General features: G+C 40.6%; 1 protein-coding gene and 1 long non-coding RNA gene across 2 annotated transcripts; one reads left to right on the forward strand and one right to left on the reverse strand.

The window, feature by feature from the left end:
- The first annotated feature begins 1,177 nt into the window (after positions 1–1,177).
- LOC118424298 lies at positions 1,178–3,279 on the forward strand. Its single transcript, XM_035832846.1, has 4 exons — positions 1,178–1,490; positions 1,910–2,006; positions 2,306–2,420; positions 2,774–3,279. Exons 1-4 carry the CDS (start codon positions 1,475–1,477, stop codon positions 2,942–2,944), a joined length of 399 nt encoding a protein of 132 aa, XP_035688739.1. The 5' UTR covers positions 1,178–1,474; the 3' UTR covers positions 2,945–3,279.
- A 5,451-nt stretch (positions 3,280–8,730) lies between these two features.
- LOC118424299 lies at positions 8,731–10,779 on the reverse strand. Its single transcript, XR_004832186.1, has 3 exons — positions 10,697–10,779; positions 10,206–10,254; positions 8,731–8,762 (listed from the first exon to the last, which is right to left on the reverse strand). It is a non-coding gene; the product is annotated as an uncharacterized LOC118424299 (long non-coding RNA).
- Between the last annotated feature and the right edge of the window lie 185 nt (positions 10,780–10,964).

Raw genomic sequence — 10,964 nt, forward strand, 5'->3', positions numbered from 1 at the left:
CCCTTCTGACAAATTGCAAGAAGACAAAGAAGCGTCTTCACACACGTACGAAGAAGCCGAGGTGGTGAAAGGTTACGCAACGTGCACGTCAGCAGGTAGCCGATGATTTTGTAGCCTGCAATATTAGGTGCAAATTTGCACCATCAAGAAACTACTTTCTGTGCGAGATGATCCATTGATATTGATGACCTTGAATTTAGATTTTTATCTAAAATTTTCTATCTTGGATATACGTGTAGAGTGATGATTAGATACCGATAACGAGGAAAGAGTAATCACATTGATATGCTATCATTCTCTTAGTGATTTGCATGTCTGAATGACATTTACAATATGCAGTCTAAAATACACTGTTCCCGCAATGAAAACCTTAAATCTTGTCATTGTCTTATGTTCTTCCTGTGTCATTCCTTTTGTTGATTTTTGCATTGACTTATAGAGTTGATCTTGAGCTCAATATTTTTATTTTCTCGCAGACCGCACGTATCCGGGTGGAGCAAGGTGCCGTACTCTCTGTAGCTTCATCCGCTCCCACCGCAGCTGCATCGCAGCCGGCATTGCCGTACTGATCGCTGTTGGACTTGCCCCTCTGACTTTCATCAATAAAGAGGTAAACACTCTAGTGCAGGTTTTAACACTGTTTGTCTTGTTAATTTACCCGCGAGGCTAACCAAAGAGAACGTGTCTTTGTGTTCCCACAAGCTATTCTAAGGTTTAGTATTCTGACCTATGTTTTAGGAAATATCACAACTGTCAACAGCCTTGAAGCGCGACCGAGACGACATGCGCCAACTGTCCACCACTGTTGACGCCTTGAAGCGAGACCAAGACGACATGCGCCAACTGTCCGCCACTGTTGACGCTTTAAAGCGCGACCGAGACGACATGCGCCAACTGTCCGCCACTGTTGACGCCTTAAAGCGCGACCGAGACGACATGCGCCAACTGTCCACCACCGTTGACGCCTTGAAGCGCGACCAAGACGACATGCGCCAACTGTCCTCCACTGTTGACGCCTTGAAGCGAGAGCTAGACGACATGCGCCAACTGTCCACCACTGTTGACGCCTTAAGGTGTTCCGGAGGTATGAATGCGACATATCTGGAAGTAAAATTCAACCAAAAGAAATGGCAGCCATAAACATCTATTTTTAAAATTCAAGACCGTTTTGCCGTCAATGCCACCGCCCCAATTCTACGTTTGTAGCAAACTCGACGTTTCTAGCGCATTAAATGGGTGTCGACAGTTTCGGAACAGCCGCACGTGACCCACGCGCCGGGCCCTGACCAATGGCAACGAAGGTCCGGTGGCGCCAAAGTTTCCGCGACCCAGCCAATCAGATTGCGCTGCTGAGTGACATCATGCATATATTACTAGGCCGTGAGGAGCGCGATCATCTTCTGTCATAATTTCATCAACAGCAACAGTTTCGACTTCTCTCACACGCTCTACTCGATTTTTCTTCTCCATCTAGATGCCAAAGAAGAAAGGTAAGATTTGTTTTTACTTGTCTACATTTCTGAACCGATAATCCGCGACAGTGCCAAAGTTTGAGGTCTGTTTTTAAATTCTTTTTGTGTGTTTTTCTTCCCTTCCCACATGGTAACAATTTTGATCATATCAATTCGCCACGTTGCGACCAAGAAACTTTTCTGTTTGCCGCGGAGAAAGTTGTATATAATCGTTGTATATACTGTTTGCAAATAAAAAATTGTTGCAAGAGTACTTCCCGAAATTTTTACCGTGTTTAGTTTCGAACGTTTCGAGGTATAATTTGAATATGTGCTACAACTATTGATGTCACGTGCTCGACAAAGTTTGTTTCTCGATCTTCATAAATGACGATAATGTTAAAAAAAACTCACCGGTACAAGTTTTCAAATAATGATTTTTGATTTTCTTCCCAAAGCCATGCCGGCGCCCGCGTCCAGGACCCCGACTGCACAAGAGACCGCCCTGGAGACGCAGGCGATCCTCCAGCTTCGCAGTATCGGGAACGGCTTGGGGTACGTTTGCTGTAGTCGTTGACTTTGAAAAAGTTGAATAGAAATGTGGACGATCGGGCTTAAGATTTGTTTTCTCAATTTTTCTATGAGTGATATACCTTCAAGTTTAAAACAACAGCATCACAAGCAGTCATGAGGGCTCATTGTGGGAAGATTTGCCGAAAAGATAAGCGGTACTCTTCAAAGGGGCCGCTGTTGTTTTATCCCATTCTTATGCATGTCGTAGTGGTGTACAGATCTTGACACGTAAGTTCTAAGTTGTTGGTCTGGAATTTATTGTCTTGTTTTTCTCATCACAGCTATCAGCGGCTCAGCGCCAGGGTCGTGACGGCGTTCAGACAATACCGCTACGTAGTCACAAACATGCAGAGGCGCAACCGGGTGTACCGTGCCCTCAGTGGCCTCTTGACATACGTAGGTAGATTTCTTCAAAGTTTTCCATGGGAATTACCTATATTTTCCAACAAATTTCTAATCCCATTATATTCTTGGGGGAATTCTGCTTTATTTACAAAAATAGTCCTTGATTTGTTCTAAGGAAAATATTTGGCATCAATGTCCTGTGATAATTGTAGTTCAAGCGCGAAGTATGAATTACTTGTCCTTAGAGAAGTCTAATTCATTTTCTTTCATTAGTACACATTTACTTCTAATGTCCATGACTTCATGCTGTATTGTTGTTCTGTACCAATTATCCATTCAGACAATTATTTTGTATTTTCATTAGAAAAAGATATTCATTGTACACACTTCTATGTCACTTGCAGGGCCTTCGACGCGCTCCCCCGGGTACGTACTACTTGTACAGTAGCGAGCTGCTCAACATCGTACGTGATTGCTACCCCTCTGGCGAGGACGTTGCTTGGCTCCTGAACAACAGCAACAACCAGCCCACCCTGGACGTCGAGGTGTCCGATCTTTTTGACGACAAGCCCTGAACAGCAGGCTCTACCACCAGATGCCCATCGTTCTTGGCCTCTGTTTGTTTAGAAGTATTAGTTTTTCTTAGGTTTTAGACATGTAGTTTTTTCTTAGGTTTTAGACATGTAGTAAACACTTTCCCTGCTTTTTTCATCATTTCATACCCCTGCCTATCCTATCCTACTCCACTTTGTACAGTATTCAGCAGATTATTTTTATAAAGGAGAAGTACAATCTTCAACATAGTATTTTTATAAAGACAACATATTACATGTATATCCATAATATGTACAGTGTTCTAAACAAGATCATGCTAAATAACAGGAAATGGAAAATAAACATGAGCACCATAGGTATTTGTTTGTTGTTTCTTTCTGTATGTATCAAACTAAGGAATGAAAGCTATGAATATTTACAAAGTGCTGGACCAGTTATAAAGCTTGCACAGAGAAATATGACATTGACAACACCACACTGGTGTAGCAACTTTTGAAGCAATTTTGGTCAAATGTGTAAACAATACATACTTGCCAAGACATTTTTTCAATGTAAGTCTTATATGATGAATGTACCAAAACAGATCTATTGTATTCCTTGGCTTCCATCATAATCCTTCACGATAATTTCACAGACTTCTTATGGAGGTAGTGCTGGGATGGAAACAAAATAGCAAGTAACTTGTCACTGATATTCTACACATCGAAACAAATACGAGCATGAAAAATATGTACATATCTCTCAGCAAGGAAGCATCGTGTAAACAATACATACTTGCGAAGACATCTTTTCAATGCTTCCATCAAAATCATACACAGTAATTTCACAAACAGTTCAAATTCCATCAATGCTTACGGAGGTAGTACTGTCATGAACAACTTGCAAGTAACTTATGTCTGATGTCTGATGTTCTGCACAGATAATACTAACTGTATTAGAAGTGTAGTCCACTAGTACTGGTAGCGCTACTACTATGTTTTTAACGTCCAAACAATTTTAGAGGAGCTTAGTGCTGAATCAGCATGTATCATTTTTAAAGTCAAAATGATTTGGCTGGAATTCAAACCTATGATTTACTGTATGCAAAGCCAGGACTTTACCCACTTAGCAGAGGCAGAATATTCAAATTAAGATGTTGCTATAGTATGGACAAAGGGAATGAAATGTTACGATAAAAGTCAAAACTAAACTTAAGTGGCTGAGATGTATTTGTTTCACGATAACCAAGAAAAGTAAAATTCAATGCTGCTTGACTCAACAGTTTTGTATTTTTCCAGCTCCATCTAAAACTGCCCATGTGATGCACAACACAGAACACCCCCTCACCTGTTTTGCCATCATGGACTCAGGCACATGTCTAGTAGCAGACAGTAACTTCAACCAGCTCATGACAAAACTCAAGGTAAATCCTACAAAGCTATTTTTCCAGTTTTATTTATGCTTATTCACCATTTTCATCAAAATATGAATAGAAAGTATATATAAAGTAACACCATGGCAAGTATACAAAAGTAACAGGTTCCACACTGGTGTTCCAGTGCTGAATCAATGGGTCAGGGCTTTAGCCAGCGTCCGTTTTTCCGTCAATTGACGGAAATTTGCTGCGTGTGACGGAAAAAAATTTCAACCAATCCGTCAACCTTGACGGAAAAAAAATCGTTGATTGAAGCAAGGAGGCCAAGTTGAAAAGAGGGAAGCTACGGCTTGGGGACGCCCGGACAGCCCATTGTCGGAAAGCCACACACTGTTTGTTTTGCTATTGTCATGATTGTTGACGATTGTGTGTCGGCACCCTTTCGCATACGATAATCTCATTAAAAACCCGTTTTTCAAGGTCTCACTCCAAGAACAGTGCATTCTACGAACTTTGTTTGGAATCTTGACACTCATCAAAACCTAACTTGTACCATAGCGTGCCGGGGCTGGCGGCCGTACAAATTATTTTCGCTCGCCCAGCCGCGCCGCTTGCGACAACGCAAGGTGCCTGAGTCGCAGCTAAAAGAACCGGCACATCATGCTATCCACAAATAGTTTGATCAACATAATCTTTAGGATCTAAAATGTTGCACGGTTCTCTTCAGCGGGAATTTTGTTTTTGTTTTGACGAGAAAACGCTAATTTTGCAGCGACACAGATGAGATACCCACGCCACGTTGTTGTTGGCACACTTCCGGGTTAATTGAACGCCAAAATTCCCCCAAATGCACCATAAATCCGTATATGAATGCATGTTTTCTCAAAAGAGTCTTTGAGTAATTGTGTTCTTAATTAGAAAATTGTCGTGTAATAGAAAAATATAGCGTTCTCCTGCCTTTACAAATGTAACATTTTCAAACAAATAAAATATTTGAACGCTGGTGCAGGCGGTGCATCGTGGGTCGGTATCCATAGCTTTACCAATCAGAGCGCGGGATCTGAGGAGACGCCCCTCCAGATGTTACGATCAACCAATCAACAGTGCGTATTGAGAATATGTAATGTTAGATTTGCATACCCCGCGAGTTGATTTTAGCGCCGTGTTTTTGCGGGGAAAACGCAAAGAAACGATGTTTTACTGTTCACATTATTACAAAACGTCAGCGTGGTGTCATATTTTCTCCCAATGACAACATTTATATCGGACGAGGTAGACATTTTTGCAGTCAATGACGGAAATTTTTACGCGATGACGAAAAAAAAAAGATTCTTGACAGGAATTTTCCGTCAATGGGAATTGGCTGACGGAAAAAAATCTCGAGCTGGCTAAAGCCCTGCAATGGGTCGAATTGGCCTCAGCACTGGTTTTCCAGTGCTGAACGGCCTTGTTCCAGTACAGTGCTGAAGCTGCCTCAGCACTGGAATTCCAGTGCTGACAGAGGAGACCGTTACTTTTGTATATTTGCAACACCATGCATGTATTTTGTTTTATGTGACAGCCTTTTCCACTATTTTAATATTTCTAAAATTAGCAAGAAGTTGTGCTATATCAACAACTGTAACATTTCGTTTTCTTACCAATGAACCTACCTTGACACTTCACACGTCTCTTTTTTCCATAACTGCTGTACCACAGAATTTGTTTCAAACTCAGATTTAAACACTTTTTCCTTCTAACGAAAAATACAACCACTGCAGAATTAAATGAATTTACTGTATTGTGGCCATTTGAGTCTGTGGTGGGTAAGTTATGCTGAAGAGGGCTGTAGATTTTCCGAGTTTGCACTGCTTGTTTTGGAAGGACTGTTTCCTACATAATCAATGTGGTACAATTCACCAACAAATTCCCGAGCTTTGTGGTAATATTCTCTCTCCTGTTTTGTACTCCAAGGGTTTTTACGCACCAAGGAAAGGAGCTAAGATTGAGGTGAAGGGACCAAGATACGAGTATGTAGACTTCATAGTAAAGATTGGAACTGTGACAACTGGACCCACGGCAAGTTCCAGAGGAATTCTAGTAGAGGTATGAATGTTGGTCACATTCTCTGCAAATTAAGAAAAAATGGAACTAACACATAAAATGTTCTTTCTTTCCTTGTGGGCCCTGCTATTGCACCCTTGCGTAAAAGGCCCTTTACACAAACTTCCTCTGGACCAGGGTAGAAATCTAGCTTTGGTCAGGGACATCCTCTAAAATGGGATGTAAAGATGAAGGTCCTGTGTTTGAGATTGAGAACCACACCTAAAGCAATGAACACACAACACCAAAAATAGTGAGAAAGTGACAGAAGTCGGCTATGCTGGAAAATATCATATACAGCACAGTACATTAGTTATGTTTGAAGCGGGTCCGTATGGGCGTACTTGGATTTAGATAAGTATTATTGTCGAAAAGACAAATGTGATAACTTTGCAAAAAGTAGAGTGCATTTGTATCCCAAAAAATCAACTATCAGAACATAACAGTCGCTTTTATAGTGGAATGCATCTTTAAGGTAATTGACAAAAGTGATTTCATACTGGTTTATTCCCCCTTCCCCCAGGTTGAATACACGTCATGTGTGGTACCAAATGACTGTTGGAATCTCCTAACAGAGTTCATGGGAACGTTCATGGGAGACAACAAGCCAGCTATCCCACAAGTCCTAGCCAACAAGCAGGATGGGATATACTCCCCAACAGACACCATCCTGCAGTACTTAGAACACTTCAACAACTACAGAAAAAGCACAGGGAACAAGTAGAGACAACTAGCTGACGTGATATTTTATTTTTCTATGTTTCTTAATGCACCTTTTATTATCACTAAGGCCAAGGAGGTTAAAACCTCCTGCTAAGGCAAAAAGTACTGGCAACAAAAGTACTAGCAAGAACAGTGCTACCTGGATCCACATTCGATATGTCAATCACATATAATGTGAATTTGTAATGTTCAAGTCCACAACTGTTACCATAACATGATTTAACTTCCAACTTCATTCTAATAATAATCTTTATTGATTTCTTATCTAATTGCCTAATACATTATTAGCAGCTCTACCAACACCAATCTTTTTGAGGCAGCTTAAGCTACTATACTATAGTGTTGTCACTGTTACAAATGACAATAGCTACATGTAGTAATAACATATGCCAAATCCATGACACACTCAGTGATTTCATAGAAATAGTTCAATAAAATTGTCCTACAAAAGTCATATTTTTTGTATGGCTTCTTTTTTTTCAGTCTCTATATTATTTATCACAGTTTGTTTATCCTGAGAACAAGGTATTTAAACACAGTGTAATAGTTACTCATCACAAGCAACTAGACATTTGGAAATTTCAAATTGCATGCTTCCAAATTCTATCCACCTGGATGTCTAACCTTTGTCAAAATAATGTACTAAACATTTTAGAATCCTAAAAAGACTGCCCAGTGAAGCTTTCAATCTGTCTTTTCTTTTTAGTACTGACAAACATAATAATACTATGCTGGAAGTTCTGTATCTATCTACATGGACCACCACAACAAAGCTTAGCTTTGGCACCAACCATCTTCTAAAAATCTCTGCATCTTCTAAAGAAGTAGAGTTCAACCAGAAAGTGGCAATTTTCTTGCAAAAATCTTTGTTCTAATGACAAGATTGCAACTAACAGCAGCAACAGTTACATAAGAAGCTTTAGGTAGTATCTTAGTATCAATGTACACACTCTCTTACATGTACATACATTTATATACCTATATGTACAAGATTGTACACTCTGCTTTGGAACTGTCTGTGGTTCCAACGTACAGTATGAAACATACTATTGGTGACCCTAGCCTCTCTTCTAAGATCAGTTTCACAATTACTCAAGCAATGTTTTCCTTATAAAAGGACATGTTAGTTGCGGAAAGCCCTCTCCAGCAAAGTCTCGTCCTCCACTGCGTGAGGCATGGTGACCTTCAGCTTGCTGTTCTGGTCCATGGCGCGGCAGATCGCCTCCTTCGCGTTCTGGTTGCCACACCAGCTCCGCCTGGCAACCTGGGAGCAAAAGAAGGATTGTGAAATGTATAGAGACCCTTTTTACAATTGCCTTATTTATACCAACATTTCAGTGACTGTCTGTCACCCTCCTCTGGGCGATTCTGATGGTTTCACATTGCACTGCAGCACTATGTGTCACTGCTTACAGTTACATATGCAGTCACAACGTAAAGTATTTACTTAGAAGACTGCCTTATGCAAATAAATTCTACTATGCGGTCCCAAAGGTGAAGGAATGTAATACATTTTACACCAGTCTACTTTTCAATTATTGTGATAGACTAAGAATTTCTGTGGTTATTGAACAGAAAATATGAACTGTTTTCTGTTGTTCCCTGGTGCAAATACAGACATGTCTTACCCCATTGGATACGTCCCATTGAAGCATCATCTTAGCCCTCTCACCAGCATCCTGTTAGAGTGGGAGGGTGAAAAAGCTCATTATTTACTACATGTAACTGGAAAATGATTACCTGCAAATAAAAAAATCAGCTACAGCAAGCACCACAATAATGGTAGAAGTGCCGGTGTGACAGCGATCTCGCCCCCCCGGGGGCGAAATCACTAGCGATCTCGCCCTCCCCGGCTAGTGATCTCGCCCCCCTACCTCGCCCCCCTTTAGCGATTTCGCCCCCCCCCCAAAAAAACGGGTTTACATGACATTTTAGAAGTTGATTGGTATAAATCACAAAATGTAGTTTCAGAATGATATAAGTACACGAGTTTGATACATAACTCCATTCATAGTATCAATATTAACGTAATTACATGGTAATAAGATAGTTGAACTTGTTTCAGACAAGGAGGGTTTGGTCCCTTGTATTCCCATTATTGCATATACCTGAGTCTTGACATAAGATGTATTTCATTGTATTCACCTGTCCTCAAGCAACCTATATATCTCCAACATGAAGTCTCTACCATGAAGTGACCACAAAAGAACTATGTAATGTCTTTATTAATTATGCAAATATTAGGTATTAATTAGAATAACGCACAATTTGGTATATGCACCTGGCCAAGGGATATCTTCACCTCAAACATGACTGTTTTTTCTAGTATTTAGGAACTGATGCATTTACCCGTGTTTCTTAAGACAGGTACTTTACCAGTGTTTGTGTAGCATTTAGCAACAGCTATATCAACTTGCGCGTAGATAGTGTTTCTAATGAGAAACTATTATTCACGTACGTGTGTTTTTGTTAGTGCTTTGGAAATGTTTCCAGCTCAAGAGAGAAAACACTGTGACAAATTGAAAACATATAGCTGACGTATTCCGTACCATAGACGGTGTTGATTTATACGTTCGCAGTAGCACTGTTTTTATGCCACCTCAGCTGAAAAAATTGTCTTTTTCATTTCAATGTCATGTTTGCACCAAACAATATAGTATCGACTTTCGAGGTATGACATCTTACGGTACGGTAATAAGGTGCCATATAGGTACCAGGTAACACACCATATACGTTACTCCCCAGGTGCAGTATAGTACCAGGTAGCGCACCTGTAATATGTAGTAACCAGCTGCTCTTGGGGGGGGGGGGCGAAAACGCTAAAGGGGGGCAAAAATGCTAGTGATCTCGCCCCCCGGGGGGGCGAGATCGCTGTCACACCGGTATATCAACTTCTGCACAGCAAACTTGCCCGTACATCTTTAACAAATCCTTAGGGTGGTGCCCATCTCTATATCTGTAGCCCTTAGGCCACACATTTGTGCATGCCACTACAGCTGACTTACAATTAAGTCAACATTTATTTCCAAAGAGTTGACTTAGTAAACGTTTCCTTTATATACAATGTAGGATAACAAGGCTTTAGCTAATATTTTGACAATGTAAAAAGAGGACAATCCTACCTCTGAACCATCCAGCACAAGACCAAACCCACCATTCATAACTTCACCCCTGTGGAGAGAGCAAAAAAAAAGATGAGATTTTATTTTCCAATATACTGTCCAGTGACTGTCAAGTTGCTCCAGCATTTATGTTTGGTTATGAACAGTTCAAATGTGCATGTATAAGAACAACACTGTAGTACATGTAACACATGCCTTATACCTCCTTTCCACTAGAACGGCGCTCTTGCCGCTCTCTCTCTGCGACGTCAAATTTTACAGATCGCTCATTGAAATGTATGGAAAAAAAACAAATGTTTTTACACTTTGTGTGTTTTGTTGTTCTGTCAATCACACTTTTACATTCTGTATGATATACAAAGTAAGAATTCAAAGGTTACATATATCTTATTTAGGTCACAGTCAGAGCGCAGCGCGATCGCCGTCTAGTGCAAAGGGAGCCTTATCAATAACAGAAGTTTGAAGACCAGGCAAAAGGAAGTTCCACCTACCAGCCACACCCCCCACCGTTGTGTAGGGCCACCCATGTGGCACCTCGGAAGGAGTCACCGACAAAGTTCTGTACAGCCATGTCTGAAATTGTGGTGATTATCATTTCATCAATCAAATATATAAGGTATCATGAACTTAGATACAGATAAACAGAGATGGTGGATGAGTGGTACATGTAACATGGGCATCACCACAATGTTGAAACGACATTTAGGGATTGTTACTTCATGAAATATGACGGTATATGTTTATGAAGGTAAGATATCC

The sequence above is a fragment of the Branchiostoma floridae genome, chromosome 10 (assembly GCF_000003815.2).
Source record: "Branchiostoma floridae strain S238N-H82 chromosome 10, Bfl_VNyyK, whole genome shotgun sequence".
Classification (NCBI taxonomy): domain Eukaryota; kingdom Metazoa; phylum Chordata; class Leptocardii; order Amphioxiformes; family Branchiostomatidae; genus Branchiostoma; species Branchiostoma floridae.

Bases quoted from the DNA above. Each gene is read 5' to 3' on its own strand.
- LOC118424298 (XM_035832846.1), top strand. The intron at 2,007-2,305 runs GTACGTTTGCTG...TTCTCATCACAG, and splicing joins AGTATCGGGAACGGCTTGGG to CTATCAGCGGCTCAGCGCCA. The intron at 2,421-2,773 runs GTAGGTAGATTT...TGTCACTTGCAG, and splicing joins TCAGTGGCCTCTTGACATAC to GGCCTTCGACGCGCTCCCCC.